This window comes from Girardinichthys multiradiatus, chromosome 11 (assembly GCF_021462225.1).
Source record: "Girardinichthys multiradiatus isolate DD_20200921_A chromosome 11, DD_fGirMul_XY1, whole genome shotgun sequence".
Lineage (NCBI taxonomy): Eukaryota > Metazoa > Chordata > Actinopteri > Cyprinodontiformes > Goodeidae > Girardinichthys > Girardinichthys multiradiatus.
The window spans coordinates 34,230,933-34,256,702 of NC_061804.1; the positions used below are offsets into that span (position 1 = coordinate 34,230,933).

At 39.0% G+C, this 25,770-nt stretch overlaps 2 protein-coding genes across 2 annotated transcripts in view; one reads left to right on the top strand and one right to left on the bottom strand.

Moving 5' to 3' along the window:
• The window catches only part of mink1 (misshapen-like kinase 1), a 49,375-nt gene extending 41,845 nt beyond the window's left edge, over positions 1–7,530 (top strand). Inside the window, exon 32 of the mRNA XM_047378503.1 lies at positions 1,736–7,530. Within this exon, the coding sequence (XP_047234459.1) occupies positions 1,736–1,819 (84 nt within the window). The 3' untranslated portion in view covers positions 1,820–7,530. The remainder of the gene's footprint in view (positions 1–1,735) is intronic.
• A 1,013-nt stretch (positions 7,531–8,543) lies between these two features.
• Positions 8,544–21,806, bottom strand: gnb2 (guanine nucleotide binding protein (G protein), beta polypeptide 2). Its single transcript, XM_047379913.1, has 10 exons — positions 21,333–21,806; positions 17,308–17,389; positions 17,161–17,199; positions 16,747–16,853; positions 16,000–16,063; positions 14,389–14,551; positions 12,725–12,791; positions 12,430–12,631; positions 11,434–11,650; positions 8,544–9,520 (listed from the first exon to the last, which is right to left on the bottom strand). Exons 2-10 carry the CDS (start codon positions 17,362–17,364, stop codon positions 9,414–9,416), a joined length of 1,023 nt encoding a protein of 340 aa, XP_047235869.1. The 5' UTR covers positions 17,365–17,389; positions 21,333–21,806; the 3' UTR covers positions 8,544–9,413.
• Between the last annotated feature and the right edge of the window lie 3,964 nt (positions 21,807–25,770).

Here is a 25,770-nt window from a genome sequence, read left to right on the forward strand (position 1 = left end):
TGCATTGACCCTGCCCTTGATAAAACACAGTGGACCAACACCAGCAGCTGACACGGCACCCCAGACCATCACTGACTGTGGGTACTTGACACTGGACTTCTGGCACTTTGGCATTTCCTTCTCCCCAGTCTTCCTCCAGACTCTGGCAGCTTGATTACCGAATGACATGCAGAATTTGCTTTCATCCGAAAAAAGTACTTTGGACCACTGAGCAACAGTCCAGTGCTGCTTCTCTGTAGCCCAGGTCAGGCACTTCTGCCGCTGTTTCTGGTTCAAAAGTGGCTTGACCTGGGGAATGCGGCACCTGTAGCCCATTTCCTGCACACGCCTGTGCACGGTGGCTCTGGATGTTTCTACTCCAGACTCAGTCCACTGCTTCCGCAGGTCCCCAAGGTCTGGAATCGGCCCTTCTCCACAATCTTCCTCAGGGTCCGGTCACCTCTTCTCGTTGTGCAGCGTTTTCTGCCACACTTTTTCCTTCCCACAGACTTCCCACTGAGGTTCCTTGATACAGCACTCTGGGAACAGCCTATTTGTTCAGAAATGTCTTTCTGTGTCTTACCCTCTTGGTTGAGGGTGTCAATAGTGGCCTTCTGGACAGCAGTCAGGTCGGCAGTCTTACCCATGATTGGGGTTTTGAGTGATGAACCAGGCTGGGAGTTTTAAAGGCCTCAGGAATCTTTTGCAGGTGTTTAGAGTTAACTCGTTGATTCAGATGATTAGGTTCATAGCTCGTTTAGAGACCCTTTTAATGATATGCTAATTTTGTGAGATAGGAATTTTGGGTTTTCATGAGCTGTATGCCACAATCATCCGTATTAAGACAATAAAAGACCTGAAATATTTCAGTTAGTGTGCAATGAATCTAAAATATATGAATGTTAAATTTTCATCATTACATTATGGAAAATAATGAACTTTATCACAATATGCTAATATTTTGAGAAGGACCTGTATAAAGTTCCTTGAAATAGTTGTTATACCCTTGAAGTTTTCTTTATACATCAGACTTAGTCCTATGAAATTTATATCTATGATTATCAATTTCCAAGTCTTGCCACAGGCTCTGGCTTGAAATTAGGTATTGACTTTTCTTAGGTCGTTCTAACATAAGTGTTTCGATACAAGTCGGTCCATTGTAGCTCTGGTTGTATGGTTTGGATCTTTGTCCTGTTAAAAGGTGAAGCTCCATATCTAGTCTAGTTTTCTTTTAGTAATGCGCTGTATTTAGCTCCCTCTATCGTCCCATCAGCTCTGTGCCGTGTTCGTCTTCCACCACACTTACACGTGGACTCTGTCTTTCACACGCTTGCTGTGCCCCCTTCATGGCTTTACCACACAAAATGTGGTAAAGTTCAAGGGGTATGAATGATCAGGGAATGTTGTAGTTGGGGGCATGGTGTAGCGGTAGAGTACACGGCCCATGTGTGGATGTCCCAGGATCGAGTCCCGACCCCACACCATTTCAAGACTGCCCACTTTCAAATGAAAGCCACTAGTGCCATTTAAAAAAACTCGTTGTAGTTTCAAAACAGCTTTGCATAAAGGACAAGATATCATTTTACTTAAATAACTATTGGTCCCAACATTGAAAAGCCATACTAACCAACATTTGAAATGTCTGACAAAATCATTGTTTCTGTTTAAAACACAAATTAACACCAAATAAAACTCATACTGTTTAAAGATTGTTTAAAGTGCTAAACATGCCCTTTGTATCTGTGCTGCTCCCCAGGTGTTTTTTGCTTCAGTGCGTTCAGGAGGCAGCAGCCAGGTGTACTTCATGACTCTGAACAGAAACTGCATCATGAACTGGTAAAGCGGCAGCTGCCTTTGGTCAGTGCGTAGAACCCAGCCGGGTCCGGAGCGACAAGTGCATCCAACATTCTTGCTAACGCATGCACACGATTACAAAACACTACTTCCTGTCACCCTAAAGCTCCTGCATACTTATGTGCTCTTACCGCAAAAAACAAAGACATCCAGAACTCTCACTGAAAAAAAAAAACACCACAGACACAAACTCTAAATCCATTCCAACCTACATTCCTTAAGACAGTCTCTACAGAAAGCCCTGATGACATTCTCCTTGGAATCATCATGAAAAATCGCTCATGAGATTCAAATGTCAATATGTTTTATTAATTTGGACTGTGTATACATGACCTAGGTTGATTTTGTTTTTTTTGTTTACCTTGTGAAGCAGTCTTCTTTAGTTTAAACTATTTAGTTTCTAATTATTCCGTATGTTGACATTTCTATGTTTGTGGCAGGCATTATTTTTCAAATACTGTCTAAAATCGATCTACAGCGCCTGAGACTTGGGCCAGAATCAGTTTCAAACTGAAATTAAAATGCTGAAGAGTCCATGTACTGTGGTGCATGGACTTTAATTGTTTAGGGCAGTTCCCGCTATTGAAATGAAGTCCTTGCTCCATAGTAAGATTAACTATGAGCATTTGACTTATTACAAAAATATTAGTGAAATCTAGGTCAAGAGGCTTGTTTAAATACTTTAGTTATTTCTAAACCCTGTTTTTTTGTCACAGCTATTAGGCCTTGAAACATTTAAATATAAAAACAGATTTCAGTTCAATCTTAATAAATAATCAATTAGTTCTAAGTCTCTGTTTTATTACGCAAACATAATCAGAACAGAAAAACTTCCTGCTTTGGTTTCTTCTCTGGTTTACATAAAAACCAATCTTCATTCAACTTGTATTTGTCTGTCATAGGTTTAAAAAGTAGGCAAATTTACTATTTCTATGTAGTGATTCTGTAATAGTACTAGGCAACTGGTTTTCTTAATTTTACTGTACTTCTTATGACATATAATTGCAATATATTCTACTTTTGTGGAGTATTTTAAGAGGGGAGTTTATATGTGAGGCAGCATAATGAGAGCTTCAGAGAGGGGAGGGAAGGAATGGGAAGCGAGGAATCTACTCTGCTGTATCATATCCTGGTCCTTAAACCGTTTTATTTGCGTGAATCTGTGTGTGAGAGGTGTTTGTGCACAGAACTGCACCAGAACAGCTATATGTGAAGTTGTTAAAATCTGTCTGTGGTCAGCAGAACAATTTATCTTAGGGGAGGCTCTGCAGTACACCAAGGTACTCCAGCTCATCAGGCACTTGGGTGAAATTCATGAAGCATTAATATATTGCATAGATTTACATTCTGCCAAAGTTCACAGTAAATGTTGGAATATTGGGTGAATCAAGGCCAAAGAGAGCTGTGAACAGGGGAAAAATTACTCCCATAGATCACTAACCATTTGATTAGTTCATTTTTTTTTTTTTATAAACAGTGTTTTTAGGTTTAGATACATGTATACATTTGTGGCTTTATATTTTGCATCTGAACATTCCTTTTGTTTCTGAGTGGAATCATAGTACAAGACACAGCTGCAACATATTACACATGTGTGCATATAGACATACAGCCCCAGTTGTATTTGGATGAATGTCCCTAGGAAGTTGCACCTTGACTCCATGCTTTTTGTAACCATCAGCCATCTTCTGACCAGATATTTGACCACTCTTCCTCGCAGAATTGGTAGGCATTCCAGAAGCTTGGCCGGTTTCATCAGTTTTGCTGCGTTTGGGATCATTGTCGTGTTGGAGGACCCGATGTTCACACTTCATCTTAGACAGCTAGATGGAGATAAAGTTTAAGAATTTGGAGGGAGACCTCCCCCTTTAATGGTCCATGATTGTTTAGCAATGTGCTAGTACAGCTAGCAACTAAACACCCCCACAGTATGATGCTGCCTCCAACATGTTTAAAAGTTGGCCTTTTTCCTAGTTTTAACATCTCACCTGGACTCCAAACAGTCTTTTTGTCATAGCTTGAAATAATCTTGTCTTGCCACAGAAGTTTTCTCCACAAGGCATTTTGTTGGCCCATGTGTCAGTGTCAGTCAGTTGTGCAGGTGTGAATTTATGCAGCTGGTGCTGTTGATGTAAACTGACCTCACTGGGGACAGTAAAGATGTGTTAATATAGTGTTCTAGCTTCTTTCAGTTTGAGCCCTTAAGGTTCCTAGGTTGTTTTTAAACATGCCAGCCAATTTCATTTCATTCGAGAGTGACTGTTTATTGGCAAAAGGATGTCCAAACAATACAATGATACCAAATGCATGTCAAAATCAACCAAATTAGATGAATTCTAGTATTTCTAATGAGAAGAGTGGGCAGATATGTAGCCAGGATTATGCCAGAGCTCCTGTTCTCTCATTATTGCAGAAGAACAACCAGATCAATTAGTTTGATTTTTTTTAATCAATTGCTTAACGGTACCATGTGAGCGATTTAATAGGTTTCAATTGGACAAAATGATAACTGTGTTATCAAGATAAAGCATAGAGCTGTTGGGAGGAAACATTTTTCTGCAACGGCTTTAAAACCTTTGGGAAATTACAAAGGAACCTGGATTAGTTATCACTGGGAAACTCTGCTAAAGTCTGCCTTTCATGCTGAGATGTACTGTTGTAAAGAACGCTATAAAGACTGCATGACTTGTTTGAGTCGGAGTTGAGATTAATATTATATAAACAGATGATTTATTGTACAGGAAGACATTTAAATGGACATGGAGAGGACTTTCTCCTCAGTTTGCAAACAAATATATATCTAATACACATATGTCAGTGTGCATGTAAGCCATTGAAACAGATTGTGTAGTACTGTACGAAAACTTGTTTTTCCCTTGTTGAATATCTTTTATGTGCTGTGGCCTACACTGCAGATTTATAAAACACAAAGAGCTCTGGTGCTACTGTTTATTTTTTGCTTTCAATCAGTCTGCCATCATGTTTACAGTTAAAGCGGTGCCTTGGAGTAGGAAAAGTGAGAAGTTTAAGGAAGCATTTTTAGCCCAGTCCCTTGTCTCTTACTTCCAAATCAAAAAGAAGAGGAACAACCGTTTATGATTAACATTTGGTGCCAGTTAAGTGCACTTAAATAAAAAAACAAAAACAAATTCAGACTATCCCATAGGTGAACTTGAGATGCCTTCTTGGCACCAAAATCAACTCCAAATGATACATAGTGTGTCCGTGGCAATTACAAAGGGGTTATTAACACGTTAATGAAGTGTAGTGGGAGCCAGCATAGAGAAAAGCCATGTGTATGAAACCTGTTTGTAAAGAAATCCCTTGGTTTTCTGCATCCATCAAATGAAACTATGTGTGTGTTTGTGTGTGTGAGAGAGATGTGTCCTCGGATGATCATTTGGGTTCATGCTGCACAGGTTGAGTAACTGTTTATACTTCAGTGATGTCGATTGTGTAACCTTGTAGTGGGGAGAGTAGCTTGTTATATTCTGAGAAGCCTATTTTATAACATTTGTAAATTAGTAATATTCAGAAATAAAGGTGAATGTACATCTATAAAACAGGTTTGTTTTTGTATAAAAATGTGTTCGACACTATTATTCCAAGCACAATGTATTTTAGGACGGAGCGGTCATTGTATAACTTAGCATGACAGAAACAGAGTCCTATATCCCCCCCCCCCCCCCATCCCCTCATTTTCCCAGTCGTCGAGTTTGTCAGCATGAAATCAGATAAAATAGTTGTTAATGACAAATAAAAGTTGTCGGCTGTTGCAATGTCCAGACAGACCACTTCAGCTTTCACAGCAACGTAGTGTTATCTGGCCTCTGGCAGTTACTAAGCCGCACGGGGCTGACGGGCTTTTTTTTTTTTTATTCTCAGGTGATCGTCATAAATGAAGAGCAGTGATGACTTTAGCCTCTTAACTAGGGAACAGCAATCAGATAGTGAAATGTGCATTAAATAGTTTGCTAGAATACCAGGATGTCTGTAGGTAAGTGTAAAATATAGAAAAATATTTCTCCTAGTTTTACTCAACAATATCTGTGAAAACATTAAGTCAGTTCAGTGAAATAAACAATGTAATGTGATGTCTGTTGGCATCAGCTAATACTGAGGACAATAGTCTGAAAACATGCCAAGAAATCATTTAACTTAAAGTAAAACGCATCAGACAAGACCTCTATTTTACAGTTTGACAAAGCAGTTGTTTGCTTTCAGTAGTGAAATTTTCATTGAATGGACAACAATTACTGCAAAATTAGAGAATGTGCATTAAGCTCTGATGTGTACAATTTGTGAGGCTATGAAACCCATCACCAAGAGCATCTGTATTTGGTGAACAATTAAAATCAAATTTCTGCGTGTTTAATTTTTGTAAACACAGAAGATTTATTGTTGAGGTCTATAAAAGTCACGTTAAAAAAAGAAAACACTCCACATTAAATCCAAATGCGGACTTGATACTACATTATAGCTAGAAATGCACCGATCAGAATTTTCCTGGGTGATACCGACTTCAGAGATATATATATATATATTTTTATTTTTTTTTGCCTGCTGATTATCATTTTGACAGATTCTGTATATACATTATTTTTATTTTAAGGACAATAATATGTAGTCGAGGTAGTTTGGTATAAGTATTATTTTTTTGTATCACAAAATGAAGGACTTCAAAGCATTTCTCTGTTTTTTTTCACAAAAACAAAATATATCAAATTATGCGCTGTTAATTTAATTTTACTTCTGATGCATTTAACTGTTCAGGTGGAAGAAAATCGGATTTTTTGTATTTGTCCTGCTGATCACCCAAGAGAGACGATTTAAGGGAAAATTAACCAACTTTGATCCCTGTCAGGCCGATTTGTGCATCTCTAATTATAATAAAGTATCTGTGTAATACTAATTCCTAAAAAGCATTGTAACATGTGAAGGTTCTGGCCAGGTTTGTACTAAGCACCAGTAAAACACTTGAACCTAAACAGATAAACTTTGGAGAAGATTTATATTGGTGTTTCAGCAGTTTTATTCCTGAAATGGTGTGACCTGACTGTGAGCAGCTTGGATGCGAGGTCATCACCTGAAAGAGGCACTAATGAGTTATAAAGTAGTGTGTGGAGAGATTGTGATGCTTCTGTTTAGGAAGCAATATCAGAACAAATGGAAACCTTGACTCTCCATTTCATTGTGGTGTGCAGGCAGTTATTCTTCAGTGGCCTTTGGCAGAATAAATGTAGGCTGCTTTGTTTGTTACAAAACAATCTCTTCTAATATCTGTAAGTGCTGGAAACAACAGCTTCTCTCTGTCAGCTTAACACTTTCTGGGAAACGTAAAGACGATGAAATGTCAGAGACTGCCTTTATGACCAGGTAGGAGATGATAAATAGAAACCTAGTAATAATTTTATGAGGCACTTCTATTATTTCTGCTGTGGCGTGTGTGAATGGTATAGGCAAATCATAATCATCAGGATCTTTAGACAGAACAATAATATCCATTCTTTCTTTTCAATAACTTAATTTTTAACAGTTTTGCAATGTTTTGATGTGCCCACATCTGTGTTAGTTGTGAGAGGTTAACTTCAGATTGTATTTCATAAACCTATAAACTTTAAACTTTCAAATGATTGTGCTGAATGAATTTATGTCTTAATACAGGTTGTTTGTTTGTAAAATAAAATCTGGATCTCACTTTGGTCTGTTGCTTTTGTCTTTTTTGTGCCATGATACCCATTGGTTACATTTGCGATGAAAGAAAAAAAGGTCAAAGGTGGGAGGCTTTTCTTTCCCAGTCCTGATAAAAGTAGAGTTATCCCTTCACTGGCAATCCTAGTAAAGATGTCATATACCCGAGGGAAACTGTCATGAAAATCATGGATTACAATCTAGAAGTTCTTAGAAACTTTAAGGAAGTGAAGCACATTCATTTTAAGGTATTGTGAGGGGGACAAAAATCGTCACAGGATTTTATTTCCTCTTTGCCAGAAGGTTTCATACACGGTATGGAATTTGATTTCAGTGTTTTCCAGATCTTAAAAAGGAAGAAGATGGGAGTATGGGAGAGTGTATTTCCAGATGTTCTTCCTCATCCCATTGCCAGAATGTTCCTTTCTTCCTACATCATATTATTCCTTACTTCCTTCCTTGTGCATCATCTCCCTACTTCATGACCTTCCTTTCCTCCTTTTGTCTTCCCTTTGGCCATTTCCTCCTTATCTGTTCTGTCCTTTATGCCTTGCATATTTACTTCCTTCCTCCATTATATCTTTCAATTTCTTTGTTTCCATTTTTCCTTCCCACTTGTGTCCTTCCTTCCTTATTTCTATGCTCTTCCTTCCGGTTGTTTTTTTCAGGTTCTGTATATTTAAAGCTGGCCCACTGTAGAACTTTCTGCCATAAATTCATAGATAACTTTGTTATATTTTAAAATTAAGATAAACGATTGAGAAAGTCTTGATTTTTTTTTTTCTTAACATGGAAATGAATAGAAACCCTGAACCAGGGATGGCAATAGCGGGGAAGGTCTTGTAGCAGAATTTTAAGTCGGATCCAAAATGGTCCGCAGCACTCCCTTGTGGCTGAAGACAATAACAGTCCAGGAAAAAAATGTAATTAGGTTGATTTTTTCAAACTGCAAATACTGGAAGAAATATTTAATATACCCTTGAGGTACCACACTGCTTTACAAAAGAAACCACAATAGCTTTCAGGAGAGGTTGTTTATTAGTATTATGTACAATTATTCCATAATTTCCAAATAATGACAAAGTCAAAAGTTTGAATACTGGCTTCTGCCACTTTATGTGTTTCTGTTTGCTGTAATTTATCCCTCTGTTATCCAAGATCATTTGGAATTACCTGATAATCTAATTTTCTGTATATCTGAGGCACGCGGGGAGAACATGAATAAAACACGTTAAAAATAAAAGAGGAGCGAAACAACTAAAAACTAGAATGTTGGGTGTACATATCTATAAAACATGACCACATGACCCGAACAGCATGTCAGTGAAGTGTTTATGCACTTATATGATTTTTCCTCCACACCGGCGTAGCTAAACATGTTTGATACTGACATGGAAACAGTACAGAAAAGAATATGAAGTGTGATTTGAACTTCGTTATAGACAAAGGCAGAATCGTTTGGTGGGATCTTCTCCCACGTTTTCTCCGGAGGACCAGTGTCAGGAGTCAGGAGAAATAAGTGTGAATTAAATGTGTTTAAAAGGCTTTAGCTAACTGTGATTGTTTTTGTTTCATTTTAATTCAGGCAGCTGGCGTTTCAGCTGTATTTGCTCACTTTTGATATAAACAGATTGTGTGTGCAGTGGGCAATGTAGGCATGTGTTCAGATTTTATTTCTTCTTGTATTCAAAGCATTGTGGGTCAGGGTGTGTGTGGGTAAACTCGCACCTAAGTTTATAATATGTACAATAAAATGTTGCAGTGTGGCTGTTAAATCTTAAATACAGAATCAGTGAAGGGGTGAGAAGGGGGGGGGACTGTCCCAATACAGGAGCTCGTTGTGTGCAGGGATGCTAGACGTGCTCGTGTTTCCTGCTGACGTGCGTGGCTCAGTTCCAGATCTTAAGGAAGCTGTCCCAGGACCCAGTGCATGCAGCCATGCCGTCATCCGTCACACCCAGACAGCTCACACGGTTGTCATGGCCAGCCAGGACTCCTATGTATACACACACACGAGACACACACACACAAATTACCACTTGTTTCAAAAAACTTTTTTTTTATCATACATGAAAGCAAGAGGTGTGTGGTAACTAATAATACGTTTCAATAAATTAAATGTAATAAAGACAATAACATAATAACTTGTCAATAATGTGCTAAACGTTTTGCCAGTAGTGTAGTAGTATTATGTTATCGCCATAGCCATAATACAATCCTTAGTAAAAACTGTGCAACACATTCAGGTCACTTGATCAGTCTTCCTGACCTCCACCAGCTAGCAATAAATTAATAAATGTTCCTCCATTCATGAAACTTTGTATCTAAATATCTTAGAAAATAAATATTATTGGAAATTAAACTTTGATGCAACAGAATATTATATTATAATATGACTTTATTACTTTTAAAATGGCCTAAAGTATTATGGTATTACATGTATGATCTTAATACTCTGTGCAGCTGTTTCCACAAAAATAACATCCTTGAAACTTAATGGTGATTAATGTGAACTTTCATGTTGTAGTGTGGAGGTTTTGCAGGTTCAACTATGTGCAACCTATTGAAACGCATTATTCTAATGCTGCCTCATTTCAGCTGCAGGTTTAACAGATTTGTATGTTTTATGTCGCAGTCCTGGCACGCTTGTAAATAAAACGGTATAATACAGTCTTGCCAACATTTATTGGCACCCGTGTTAAAAATGTGTAAAAAGCCTTCAAAAAAATTCATTTTTCACTGTGACAGCAGCAAAATCTTTCACTGAGAAAATTTCTGAAGTATTCTTTTTATTAAGAAATAATAGGTTATTTTAAATCCCAACAAATCAGTACTTTGTACAGGCCTGTTTTGCCAATAGAACAGCACTAATTTTCCTTTCCCATATTCGAATGACAATAGAAGATAAAGACAGATGTTAACAATCTCTAGATCGCCCAGAGTCCTGGGTCCTCTCCTATGCCCTCTTCTCCTCAGCTCAGCCCACAGGTTTTCAAGGATTTTGGTCTTAGGACTTAAATGCTCATGGAAGGAGGTTGGTTTTTTTTGTCTGGTGAACTATTTCTTTGCTGGTGTGGCCATTTGTGTTGGGTTTCTCTTCCTAAGTGTTGACCTATTTTCTGTTTACCAGATTTAGATTTTTATTAAAATGCCCAGGCATTTCAAAGAATTCAAAATGCCTTTGGAAGAGAAAGAAGCCCACAGCACCACCGATCCTTCAACAGACTTAACAGCGGGAAAAGGCTTTTTCCTGACTGTTGGATGGGTGCATACCCAACACTGACATTCCCTCCAAACAAACAGTTTGCATCTAGATGGGATCTAATGTTTGTTAGCCTCCTTACCATCCTGCTCTCTGTGCTGGCAAATCTTCATCCAGCCCTTTGGCTAAAAACAATTTCATATTTATACCCCAGGGTAATAGAGTCATGGATCCCTATTTAGAAGATCCTAGAAACACTGCTATCTCTTAACTTGCTAATAAAGCTAAAGTATAAAAAATAATCCACCAGTTACATTTGTTTTAAAGAATGAGGTAGGGGTACCTGAAATTGTGCCACCAATTGTGTTTTGTAAAAAATAAGCTAAACGTGGGAATAAATAAATTTACCTAAATTAAATGTTGAATTTTTATATATTTTTACAGTGAAATAAATAAGGCTTTTTATACATCTTTACCAGGGGTGCTAATAAATCTAGCTGGAACTATGTGCAAAATATAATCTGTCATCTTGCAAAACTAAAATATTTGTGTGCCTATTACCCCGTTATAATCAATGAGGCCGAATTTTTCCCCATACACTTTCTTTAGTCAAAAGTCTCTCTTTTAGCAAAAGCAGCTGACGTTTAAGTTGCGTCTAAGCCTTTGTTGGCATTAAACGGTACAACACAGTTTTATTTGTCACCCACCTGCTCTGTCTCCCTTCATGGCGTCCCAGATGTTGCAGTTAAAGTCATCGTAACCAGCCAGCAGCAAGCGGCCGGAGCGCGAGAAAGCCACGGAGGTGATGCCACAGATGATGTTGTCGTGGCAGTAAATACTGAGCTCCTGGTCAGCACGCAGGTCAAACAGCCTGCAGGTGGCGTCGTCAGAGCCTGTGGCGAAGGCGCTTCCATTGGGAAAGAACTGGGGAAAGAAATGAGGATGAATGAGAAGCTAAATATTTGGATAACCCTTACAATCTACACAAAAGCTTAACACAAGCAGTAAATTCCCATCTGTGTGTCTGTCTTACTGAACCTGATCACGGTCACTAGTGATCCATTTTCAACACTATTTCTTTTTGCTGTACATCTCCTGGGAGTACAGATGCTCAGCCATGGTGTTAATCCTGCAATATGCAGCAACAGTAACCTCCCCAAAATGTATGACATCAATAGGACAGTTTATTGTGCTTGAGTTACAATGGAAAACTAAGCTGTGAAGTGGAAATACAATTCTGCTTGCTTTTTACAAACAGAAACATGAAAAGTGTCGTATGAAATTTTATTCAGCCAACCTGAGTCCTGCCTTGTAGAACCGTCTTTCACTGCAATTACGGGTCCTGGTCTTTTCAGGGTTAGCTTTACATTAAGACTGAAATTTTTGGTCATTTCTTTGCGAAATAGGACAAGTTATGCTTCCACTTAATATAATTTGCTACTTTGTGTTGATCTGTCACAAAATGCTACTAAAATATGTAAGTTTACGGCTGTAGTGTCACAAAGGAATTTTGACGGGGTAAATTATTGTATGAGTGATATGTAGCATATAATGTGATAGAAAATTTCTGCAGTGATGTCATGACTATCTTGTTAACTGTGAACTGACTTTTCTGGCGTTTAGAGTCATGTCAAACCACAGACTCATACCAGCAGAAAAGGAGCTAGAAGGTGTGTTACTTTATGTTTGGGAAGCACACTTACACAGCTGGCGTTAATGTCCGACTCGTGCCCTGTGAAGGTCTGTCTGCACATGCTGTCTCTGATGTCCCACAGTTTAGCTGAAGCGTCGCAGGCTCCTGAGACGAAGGTACGGAGGTCGGGCGACAGGGACAGGCTCATGACGTCACCGGTGTGGCCCGAGAAAACCGTGGTCTGCTGACTTGTCTCAATGTCCCACAGTGCGCTAGGGGCAAAGAGCAAATAGTCTGTCAACAGCGAGCAGCTCCGGAGGACATGTTTGCACTGCACGTTCGTGTTTTTGGCCTGTGGGACTCACCAGGTGGTGTCTCCTGAACTCGTGATGATTTGATTGTCATCAATGAAACGGCAACATGAAAGGTAACCTGAGATTACACAAAGAAGAGAGTATTGTGTTTACACATTTTTGAGGCATTTGGAGCTTGACTTGCTGGTCAATTTTGGATCATTGTTCTGATATATTATCCAAAGGTCACAAACTCGTGGCCAGACGTACTTAAGCATTTTCTGGTAAAGAGGGGAATTGAAGGTGCTATTAATTAAAGAAAGCCATCTTGGTCCTGAAGCAGACACAGACCATCACACTACCACATCTGTGTTTGCCTTGTCGTTCTTTTATTAAAATGTCTTGAGTTTTATGCCACGTAACTAATGAAACACACTTTCCATTTTTGTCTCATCAGAATTCTTCCCCAAGCGTCTAGTGGATCATAAAGACTGTATTTAGGGAATATGAGATGGTTTTTCATGTTATTGTTGATCAACAGTGGTTTTGGCCTTGGTCCTCTCCCATAGATGCCATTTTTTCCCCCCAGCCTCTTACTGTTGAAGCCTGAACACGGACCCTAAATAAGCCTCTTTTGTGGATCCTGGATGAGTCATCAATGTCATCTTGGAGTAAATGTGGTGGACTTCCTTGAAGATTCACCAGAGGTCCATGTTCCAGACTGACAGTTAAATGAAAAAAGTATCCACACCCCTTATGGATTTAGATGTAAAGTTATTTTCATTCGACCACAAATGTTCTTTCTGATTGTAAATAAGAAACCAGAAAAGGAGTTTCAATTAAAAAAATAAATATTTTTACATTTTTGTAATAATATGCATAAAATTGTTTATGGAAAAACCTTGACTGGCACAATAACAATCAAACCTTTATTTTTATAAATGCTGCCTACCTTTTTATGTTTCTACTGGTATCTTGATAATTTATCTTTTGGTGATGGGCATCAAGTCTTTGAGGTTGGAAGACCTCCTTTAACATCACCCTAATCTTCAGCTCCCTCCACAGATTCTCCATCAGATCAATGTTGGGACTCTGACTGTGCAACTCCAAAACGTTTGTATTACTTTCAGTCAGAAGAAGCATGTTGGTAAAATATGACTAAATCTACCAGGGATATAAATAATGTTGGGCTGAACTGTAGATGTTTTGTTGTGTGTTGCTTTTTGTGACCTTTGAACCCTCTTCATGTTGTCAGTGGTTCTATTTAGGTGGTTTCCTGATTGTACAATTAAAAGGCCTAATGGCTGTGGTAAAATAAACAATGTGGTAAATCACAGTTAAGTCATGATTTTCCAGGGGTGACAATTACGTTTTTTCACATATATAATTCAAACCATGTTGGTGTGGATGGATTGTTTCACTTAATAAATGAAATCACTATGAAAACCGCTTTTTGTATTTACTCAGGTTATCCTTGTCTGATATTTTATTGGTAGAAACTTTGCCCCTTAAGCTCTCCTTATATTAATTATCAAGCTGTAACATGACTCTTTGATAAGATTATATCTAATGTATTATCTGAGCAATTTTATTGATTTACAGCTAAAATTATAATGCCTGTGTATAGAAATATACAGTATAACATAACTGTGGCAATGGCAGACCACCTCACTTTAACTGAAAGGAAGCAAACTCAGATCAGATATTACTGTAAGGTGATGCTAATGCCATCTCACCTGTGTGGCCAGGTAGCTCTCTGCTGACCCTCACGTTGCCTTCGCGTGTTTTTAAGCAGTAGATGGAGCAGATGTTGTCCAAGCCTCCGCAAGCCACGTAGTTCCCAGAGGGGGCGTACGCACAGGTCATTACCCAGGAGGACCGCAGGGGGATGGCATGTATCTAAGAAGCAAGACGCATTATGTGATGAGATGCAAACTGTCAACGAGATTTCAGGAGTCAAGTATTAAGAAGGGGCATTTAGAGGTGCATGACTTTGGGCGTTCTGCAAAAATTATGCAGTGCCAGGAAAAATGTTCATACCACTAGGGCTGAAACAATTAATCGGATTAATTGATTATTGAAATAATCTAGTCAACTAATTTAGCAATTGAATAACTGTTAACAGACCATAAAACTTGCCATTTGTTGAATGAACAACACACTCAGAGCAGCAGTTTGCACAGAATTGTACAAAAAATATATACATTTTGCATTTAAGATGAAACATTTTCTGTCTGTAAATATGCCCTATCTATAACTCCTCAAGGGGCATAGCTTTAGCATCACCTGGTTCGACCTGTAGAAAAATATGCTATTAGGCACCGTTTGCTAACCGATTATTAATCGATTAATCAAAAAAATGGTCACCAGATTAATCAATTAATAAAATAATCGTTGGTTGCAGCCCTACATGCCACTTAAACCTTTTAGCATTTTGTCTCAGTGCAGCCACAAACCTCAACATATTTTATTGGAAACATTTGTGATAATCCAACACATCTTGGTGGTGCGGTGTGTATATTTGTATTCAACCCTTTTTCATCTGATGCCCCTAAATAGAATCCAGTGCAACAAAATTGCCTTCAGAAGTCACCTAATTAGTAAACGAAGCTCACCAGTGTGTAATTTAATTTCAGTAGAAACCCAGCTCTTCTGCCAAGTCCTTTAGCAGTTTGTTAGAGAACATCAGTGAACAAACAGCATCAGGAAGGCCAAGGAACACAGCAGTCAGGTCAGAGAGAAAGTTGTTGAGAGGTTTAAAGGAGGGTTAGGTTAAAAAACAATATCTCAAATTTTGAACATCTCACTCAGGTCTGTGGCACAACAGCCCTCTGTGTATAGGAAATCTAACACTGCACATCCACCTGAACACACCATTGGTATGAAATGCTGATCAGAGTCAATGGACAGAGCTAAATATGGGGCAATCCTAGAAGAAAATCTGTTGGAGGCAGTAAAAGACTTGTTATTAGTGTTGAGGTTAACCTTCTAGCAGGACGACTTTAAGCATCAGCTACCATGTAATAGTTTAAATCAAAGGGCCCTGAGGGCTGAACAAATGTGCACACCACACCTTTCAGGTTCTCTTTTTGTAAGAAGCTTTCAAAACTCTAGGTCACTAAGTTTGTAATTGTAACTTGAGAAATTTTTAAAAAGTGCCAACACTACGCTTTAAAAGAAAACTACCTATTTGATTGACATAAAATGCTCTATTTAACAGTGGAAAATCACCACTGAAGCAACTGTTAATGTTGCATTTGACCACTGCAGTTGTTGCCTGGAGGCAACTCAACTTCTAGTTAAGACAAGTTATGACATTATGAGAAAATTATTTTTACTGACTTTACCTTGTTAGTGGTGTGGCTATCCCAGACAATCAGTTTCCCATCCTGAGAGGCACTAACCAGCAGCCTGAAGAAACAAAAGAAAGCAAAGATTTGGGAAAATTCCAGGTAAATTCCAGGCTACATGTTGGATCACAACTATTCCAAATATTCACTCCTGACTAGATCAGACCTAACAGTTTTAAAACCTCAACCATTAATTACATTACTTTTGCTCAGTGCTGTACAATGTTTGCCCACTTACAGATTTATTCTGTTTATGTTTTGTTTTTTCACAGTTAAATGTTTCAGATCACCAAACCAATTTTACAGATAATCTGAATAAATGCAAAAAGCCATTTTCCAATGATGATTTTATTTATTTTATTAAAACCTAACCCTTGGCCTAACTCAATAGTTAACTGCCTGTTTTTAAATCATAAATAACTTTGATAACTGTCATAAATCAGCCACACCTGATTACTGCAAGATCCACACAATCCGGAAAAAAGTCCAAGCACACTGTGTTGTACAGCAGAACAATTATCCTGCTGTATAACCCATTGACTTGCACACCAGCAAGTCTTAATGACTAAAATAAGATCAAAAATGAAGGTGTTAAAGTTGTCTAGGCAATGTCTGAAATGCAGTAATATGATCTTAATAGACTGTTCCTACTCAAAAACCCTCCAACGTGGCTGAAGTGAAGCTATTCTGCAATAAAACTATGCAGAAAATAAAAGGTGTTGGGTCAAACTTTTGGAGTCCCACCTTGAGTCTGTACCCCAGTGCATGGCGTAAATCTTGGCCAGGTGGCCGCGAAGTGTGCGTCTTGTCCGCATCTGGATCCGGCCAACAGGATCCAAACCAGCAGCCATCTAAATGAGAACACAGATTTTGTCTGGAGAAGGGTTTTTTTTTCAGTGATTTGGTTTAAATAAATGTCAATCTTATCTTATAAAGTCATCATTATAGTAGGTCAGAGAGTTCCAGTAAGTTTGGCAGTGACTGTGGCTCAGTGGCTAGTACAGTTTTCTTGCCATCTGAAAGTTGCGGGTTTGATCCCAGCTTCCTCTCGCCATATGTCAAAGGCACTTAACTCAAGTTGCCTACTGCTTTGAGAAGTCAGTATGGCTAGAAGAGTACTATATAAATTTAGCAACTTTACCATTTAGTGTGATTTACCTGGGTGAGCGTTGAATCTCCACAAGCTTTTCTGGCATCCTAATGAGCATGGCATCACAAGCAGGGAAAAGACAGGACGCCACTTTTTAGGAAAACTGAATTTTAAAAATTAAAGATGAACTTATTTACTTTAAAAACATGGCTTACTCTTATCTGGTTCCTCAGCTGCTCGGCCTCCTGACGAAGCTGCTCCAGCTCACTCATTTTGGAAGTTGTCCAAAGCTTTAACCTGTTGTTTGGAGAACAATTTTTAATTTCAGAAAGCATCATCTTGAATATGATCAATTGTGTTTCAGGGTAGTGACATTGGATGACCGTTTGCCTTATTTGTCTCTCTATTGGCCACAAGGTGGACTGGCGATATGTCCATTAAGCTTCTTGCCCAGTGACAGCTGAGGTTGGTTCATGCACTCCCTGTTCTACCCCAAAAAGGAAATAAGCAGGTATACTGTGACCATACATACAATTTAATCCCATCTGGGATATGCATGGTTTGATGCTCTCGTAATCCAGTGGTCATCTTAATCAAATATTATACAATTAGATAAAATTGTTTACTTAAAGCACTTTTTGCACCCGATTTGTGGATATGAATGCTCAAATCAAAGCACACACGTTAATCTCTGAGGTTCACTGAAGCCACTGTGAGAAAAACACTTGTAATCTGTTTACGACAGCAAAACCATGTCTAGATTTAACAATGGAGAATAATCTGTAATGACTAAGCTACTACTCAGCTGCCAGTTTCATTACCAGGCAGCAGATAAATGGTGAACATTCCCTTCAAAGCAGGACTCATACATGTCAGTCAGACCTCATGATAATCCCAGGCACATTCATCCTTATCCACATCATTATTACAACAACAGCTATCTGTCCTGGGTGGGAGCACCGTTATGCTTTCAAACCGTCTGCCAACAATGTCCCTGTCAGAGCCGGCCCCAGGCATCGTCTAATTTAGCTGCTGCTTAGGTCTTCCGGGCCAGCAGGTGGCCCCCAAGGACATTTAACATCTCACAGATAAAACAAACATTAAAACTTCATATCTGTTATGTTTAAAATTAAACACACTTTAAATATTTGTTCATTGGAAATTTAAAAGAACTTTGAATTCTTTGAAATTTAAATTCTATTTAGGATTTCAAAGATTTTTCATGTAACACTTTGAAAAGTAAAAATAAATTGTGAATAAATTAAATTTTTCTGTGTATGTTTAATACCACAACTAATTAACCTGGCCTTGCCTTCCATGAGTCTGCACTGAAACTCAGCAGAGGTGTAACTGTACATCCAGCTCCTAGAACCTATGTATGATTAAGAGAACATGACAAGATTGCAGCTTTTATAAATACCATGTGGCCCTGTAAGTAACTCAGTCAATGTGTTTGTTTCATACCAAGCGCCCCAAATATTTCCACATAGTTGCTTAAAAGTGGCAGAGGCTTTTTCTGGATATTAATATTTATTTTGTCTGTCCAAGCAACAGGCAGCTTAAAAATTATTTGCTTTTATCAAATGTAGACTCTGGGTATCAAACATGAGGCACAGAGGCCCTGTCCCAATACCCACACTACACCCTTGGTTTTTGCTCCGAACGTCATCTGCAGCAGTGAATTGTGGGTAATATACTTCGGCGAAGTTCGCATAGATGCGCGCTAAGCAAGCTAGGGCTAAGGACCAATCTGGAGAATTGGGACACACTATGCACTCGAACCCATAAACTAGAACGCGCAATTCAGGGACACAAGGGTGGAAGTGTGAGTATTGGGACAGGGCCTCACCTTGTCTTGGGTTCATATTAAAAGCTACAGCAACTACAGTAGTTGATGTTTTGCAAGGTAAACTTGACTTTAGCAGGGACATATTGTGGGGTTTAGATCTCATGAGATCTCCAAGCAAAACATATTTAGTGATATGTTCAGTCAAAGTAAACAATATAACTTGGAGCATAAAATGCAACCGATCAAATTTGGATGATTGAAAAGCGCTGTTATTGTTGCTGTTATTACTGATTGGTTATGGGCTTCACTCGAGGGTTGCCTATCCATTTTACCAAAGGACCACATAATTGTGTAATTGTGATTGTTAAGGGCCAGATCATTGACTGAATTCAGTTTGCCCAAAAATATATTTCATAATATAGTAATCAGATGTTTAAATTAAACATTGCCACAGACCAATTAAGTGTGACAGGCCATTATGTTAGCTTACTAGAATAATTCGGTTTTAGAAAGACTGTCAGGTGTTGGCATCTACTGCAGTGAGACTCCATCCAACAGACTAAACACATTTTTGGTAAGTAAAAGGTGCATTTATAACACTTTTTAAATAAAACCCCCAAAATATTGCATTCCAACCCACTTATTATTAACTTGCATGCTGATATTCCAGTAATGAAATGTGTGTGCAGTGCTCTGTAAAAACTCTACATTCAGAATCAGCCTTCAGTCTTCCAATGGGCCAACATTGGCACACATGAGGGTTCTGATTCAGCTATCCAGACAAGACATATTCAGCTTTAATTGTCATTATCAGGCCTATCTAATTTAAGTCTTTTCCACTTTATAACTTTTGTTTTTGTTTTTATGCCCTAACACAGTGGTGCCCAAATTCAGTCCTCCAGAGCTACTATCCTGCAGCTGTTAGATGCATCTCTGTTCCAACGCACCTGAATCAAATGGCTGAAGTCCCTCATCAGCTCTGCAGAGGCCTGGTAGCGAGCCATTTATTTGATTCAAGGTGTGTCTGAGCTGCAGAATAGAAGATCACGAGGTCTAGATGTGGGCACCCCTGCCCTAACCTTACATGCAATTTACATCCATAAATTGTTAAATACATGCACCAACCAGAAATAACTTTATGAGTTAACAGGTACATGCAAGACAATATTTTCAGTTGTCCAAGCTATTTTCCGGTTCATGACTGTGCATAGAATCACAAACAATACATAGTTTAAAGACCTACCAATGCAGTTTGTGTTTAAAGTTAGGTTGAGGTATCAGAGAATGAGAGCAAAAGCTGTATGAAAAGGAAAAGAGCGGAGAGTGAGGGCCTGAGAACCTTGTGGCTGGAAAACAATACCTATACCTGAATACTTCTCAAACGACCACTTTGCATGTCCAATTTAAATGATCTATCCATCACGGGTCAGCAGGTCCATCCAGGACATCTTAATGCCCAGATATGGCCAGGTGGTCTTAAAATGCACATAACTGGCTCAACTAGAAGAGGGGACCAAAACGAAATACTGCTTAGAGCCCCGTTACCATCTTGGTCCACCTCTGGTTCCCATCTTTACATATGTGCAACCATTTAGATTTCGAGAGCCCCACACAGCAAATACAGAACCAACACGTCAAGGAAGAACATTAAGCTATAGTCAACTACATTTCCCTGGAGGGGCCTGCGACCAGATGGATCACAGAGCACTAATGGAAGCCAAAGGAGACTGCATCATGGGTCTCAGTCTCCTGGCACAAATGCTCGTTTAGCCAATGAGGAGAAGAAAGACTTAGGGAGGAGGTGGAGGTAGATGAGGGACACATCAGAGATCAGGCCTGGATGAGTCGTGCCAGGTGCTCATGTGCATGTGTTAGCTTCTTGTGAGCATCAACTGGCCGATGACCCGATTCATGATGGAGTTATGGTGCAGATTCCTCCTGCGCTGATGCATTGGTGAACAAAATGCAGGAGGATTTACCTCCCTCGGCTGTCTAACCTTTGAGAGTATGTTTTACACCCAACACAAGATGACAGAAATTCACAGATCTTAAGGGGACCCCACCCCTCTGGATGCACGGGTCTGATGTTGGACTAACAGGATGGTCACATCTGCAGCTGGAGAGGAGTGCAGAGCCTTTTAACTGCTGCATGTCTGATAGACCAGATGTAAATGTATAAGGATGTGTGTGCAGGAGATGCAGGCCAAAAATAAAATCTACTGGAGAAAGACAAGCGCGCTTCGTGGAGAATGTATCTGGATGCATGCTATTGATCAGCACTGTATCTCTCTATGCGCCTATCTTTTCTTTTTACATCTATCTCAGAACGTTAAATACCAATTTATCTGCAATTTTGCCGTAGCCCAAATATGATCGAAAATAATCACCCAGCCATCTTAACGCAAACCTGACCCACGGCTGCGGTCACAGCGTTCAATAAAGGGTGGCTACCTGTTAATTCTCCCGATGGGCTTCAAAAAACACTCAGAGCGACGTCTCCGAAATGCCGTGGACGGTTGAAATACGTGTCTTTTTCACGCATTAAAGATGCCGTTCAGGGCCGATCCTCCTTTAAAAGTTCCGTGTCACGATCAGTGAACAGGCAAACGGAGGAGGGCTCCACACATTTCCATTTCTCCGCTTTGGTGGAGCTCCAGGGAAAAAAATGTAGACATAAAAAAGGATCAAATCTGCTGCTGCTGCTTTTTGCCCCCTTCTCCCGACGGCGTCGCACCTTTTCACGTTAGGAAGGTGAGGAAAAACATTTTTTGTTTAATGTAAGTGAAAAAAAAATCTAAGGAACTGGCCGCAGTTTTTCCTTCCTCTGGCCCGCATCAAGGATCGTCCATTAACCGCTGCTCAGCCCGTTTTACTCCGTGTCTTCGTGACGTTATCCCCGTTTCCTTCCTCCCTCTGGTTGCCTCCTCCCTCCCTCTTCCGACACTCTACCAGGACAGCTGCCTCAGACCCGAAGCACCGACACAAATCTGCAAACTGCAACCCATGAAGAATAAGATCAAAAGATGGGAATGCTTGCAGCAGAATGTCCATATCTCTAACAAGCCCTTCTCCATACAGACCAGTTTGATTTCTTCCTCACAGGAGAAACTGTAAGACTTCCAGACAATAATGACTAAATCACAGATCAGAGCTAACAACCCACACTTTGCACTTTGAACATTTAATCTAAATAAACCTAACTAAATAACTAGGCTCATTCAGATAGAGTATTTTGGAAAAGTATGGTTCCCCCATTAAAACATTTTTAAATTTGAGACACTACAATAAATATTGTACATGGTTTTCAAATTCTGTAACAGATAAAAATCTGAAAAGTGTGGCATGCATTTGTATTTACACACTACCTCTCCCCCCACCCCACTGGTTGTGGCAAGTACAGTTTAAGGTTTTTTGGGTGTGTCTTCTACCCGCTTGGCACCTTTGCATCTATAGAATGGATTTTTTTTTTTTTTGTCTATTATCGTTTCCAAAATAGCTTAAGGTTAATGAGACTGGATTGGGGGGTTTGTGAACATCAGTTTTCAATTCCTGCCATGGATTCATAATTGGATTTAGGTCTTGACTTTCACTGGGTCTAAACCCCTGTAGCTCTGATTATATGTTTGAGGTCTTTATCCTGCTAAAATGTAAGTCTGTCCCAGGCTTAAATCATTTGTGGCCTCTAACAAGTTTTATTACAGGATTGCCTTCCCTGTCCCTGCTCTAGAAAACCATAACCACAGCATGATGCTGCCATCACCATGTTTTACTGTGGAGATGGTGTCTTCAGGGTGATGTGATGTGGTGTGTTAGCTCCCTGCCATAAAACGTGTTGTGGGCAACACACATTTAATGCATGGTTCTCATTTCAGAGATGTGAGGTTATAGGCCAGTATCTTGGGTTCCATGATTCCAGCTGCATGCTGCTGAAAGCACTGACAACACCAGAGATGAATTTGTTAGATGAATTTGTTTGATGTGATTGGTCTGTGAAAAGGGGTTCATGGTTTCTTGATTATTGTGGAACTATAATCTGAAAGGGGGTTAGGACTCCAATCAAAACTTGTTTTTTATCTATTGATTGATCCATCAGGTTTAAGACATAAAACTTAAACTGGCACACAAAATACACTCAGAAAGGTTTTTTTTTTTGTTTGTTTAGGTTTGGCTGGGCCCCCCATTTGATCATCAGCCCTTCTTCCAACTAAAAAAAATTATTTTGTGTTTGTTGAATGATAACTCTTAAAGTGCATTGTTGGATAATATGAAAGTCCATACAAGGTGCAATAAAAGTCAAAGTTCTTAACATAGTTATGTTGCTCCTTCTGGTCTGTTTTTACATATGGGTTGACTGTTTATTTGCTTATTACTGAAAATCAGTTGTATTTCTCCTCTTCTTTGTATGTTATATGTTGTAACTCATGTTGCCTTCTTGACCAGGTCTCTCTTGAAATAGCAAGTTTAGACTTTTTACTTTAATAATTGAATGACATAATTAAAAAGGCAAACTTACTTGATAGATTAGCAAAAATGAAGTAATTTTAGGCATAGCCAAAGCTGGAGAGGTTAAATCTCATTTCTTAAACAGGGGTGTTGTAATTCTGAACCTCTGCCTTGCTTGGATACACTAAATTGCCAAAAGTATTTGCCTGTCTACTTTTATACGAACATGAGCTTTGATGACATCCTATTCTTAATCTATAAGGTCCAATAAGTTGAGGGACTCACTGTTGCCATTAAAAGAACTTTAACTTTAACTATTCTTTAAACATCTTCCACGAGGTGTAGGAGTGTGTTCATAGTTGGATGAGAAAACCAGAATGGCAGCCTCTCCTCTAATTCGTCTCAAAGGTGTTTAAGAAGGTTTAGGTCAGGACTCTGTGCAGGTCACACAAGTTTCTCCACACAAAACCTTCTACGCCTGCAGCCATGGAAGACTGATTTGGTGGTGTGACCCAATACTTTTGGCAATACACACTGTATATTCACATCTAAGTGGACCCAACCAATTTTTTTTCATATTTCATTAGAAGCAAAAATTTTTTGTATTGCCCAGTATGTTAACGCAGTCCACTGCAAATGAATGCCATACAAAATATAGTGTCCAGTTATCTACTGTAGTTAAACCTGGAAGCAAATGTAAACCAATGCAAGGCACAAAAAGGTCTTGATCCTCATCTGAAATAATGAGAATCATAAATTTCTTTTGGCATTCAACATTCTGAACATTTTTACCTTGAAATTAAGAAACATTTAAACATTTTGAGATGTATTCGGTGCTAGGAAACAATACATGTTATAGAAGCTTCTAATAAGTAATCCCCAACTTTCTGTTTCCCTGTAATATGAGGTAACAAGGAGGTGCACTAGTATTAGCCGACCTGTAACTAGGCTGAGTGAGGAACCATATTCATCAGACCATCACACACTATGAGGAGGATGGCGAAGCAGGTAAAATCACATACTGAGCTCATAATTAGAGGAACTGCAGAAAAGTGTGACATCTTGGGTTCACCGTTAGAGGGTATCTACATGCTAACTTGTTGTTTGGGAGGCATGTCAGGAAAAAGCCTTTTCTGGCTGACCATCACAAACATAAACATGTGGAGTTTGGTAAACACTACTGGGAATAGAACTTTAACTAGAACTGTGTGTTTGTTTCAAACAAAGGATGAATCCACCGTTTAACACGGTGGAGGATCTGTAATGCTGTGGGTCTGTTTCTTTTCCAATGCCCTGAGAACCTTGACACTTTGAAATATCAGGACACATTAAATAGCATTCTAGTGGACTCTACCAGAAGGATAATGAACATGCTTATATGTATATGAGTATACATATAAGCATTTCAGAAAAATACACTGTCTGTCCTAAACAAAGTCATCATCTGTGTTTTACAAAGCAAATAGGTAACAGCATCCCATTTGATAAATACTGTATGGTATATTTTGTTTCTATGGAAACATGTCATTTAAACCTAACTGACTGCAGTGAGTAGTTTCTCATTTCACCAACCATGTCAGAAGAAACATCATGTGGTGGTGGAAAATATGTTATCTGTTCAAATTATTGGCATGCATCAAACAACATAAACATCAAAGCAGATTTTTGAATCTATCAAATTCGGTTTAAGTACTGTCCACTGCATTAAAAACGGAAGAATAGTGGAAAATCATTAACCTTGCTAAAGAAATGTGGAAGGAAAACATTTTGAGTGATCATAATCGGGTATAACTTGCTGAAATAGTCATAAAAACAACAGCAGAACTCAGGGCTATGTTCAATAGTGAAAGGAAGAACATTTCCACTCATTAAATGCAAAGGGAATTCGAGGGTTTGGGACTAAACAGGTGTCTAGCCTTCAGAAAACCACTGATCAGTGAGGGAAGTTAGAAAAAATGATCAAATTTTCTAGTGAGCTTAAAGACTGGACTCTGGAGCAATGGAAGACGGTCATGTGGTCTGATTTACCCTGATGCAGAAAGATGGGTGCAACATAGAGACATATGTAATGATATACCCATCATGTCTAGTGCCTACCAAACAAGCCTGTGGTGTGGTGCTATGATCTGGGGTTGCTGCAGCTGGTCAGATCCAGGTTTAGCAACACGATGGGGCAAAAGAATGAGGTCAGGTGGCTCCCTGAAAATACTGAATGAGCAGGTTATTCCATCAGTAAATCTTTTCTTCTGTGATGGTACAACCACATTCCAAAATGACATTGCAAGGTTTTTTCAGGCTCAGGTAGGGCAAACGTAGTTCATGAGACATCATTTTTACACATGGATTGGTCACCACAGCATACAGACTTTAATCAGACTTGATGATTTTTGGGCCATGCTGGAGAAGAATTTGAGCAGTGATCTAACTCCTACATCCTCTCTACAAG

Excerpts from the sequence above, each read along its gene's own strand:
- gnb2 (XM_047379913.1), bottom strand. The coding sequence starts at position 17,364 with ATGAGTGAGCTGGAGCAGCTTCGTCAGGAGGCCGAGCAGCTGAGGAAC. Across the intron at positions 14,552-15,999 it reads ATAGCCACACCACTAACAAG|ATACATGCCATCCCCCTGCG; the intron begins GTAAAGTCAGTA and ends CTTGCTTCTTAG. Across the intron at positions 11,651-12,429 it reads CGGACATTAACGCCAGCTGT|TTCTTTCCCAATGGAAGCGC; the intron begins GTAAGTGTGCTT and ends TTCTTTCCCCAG.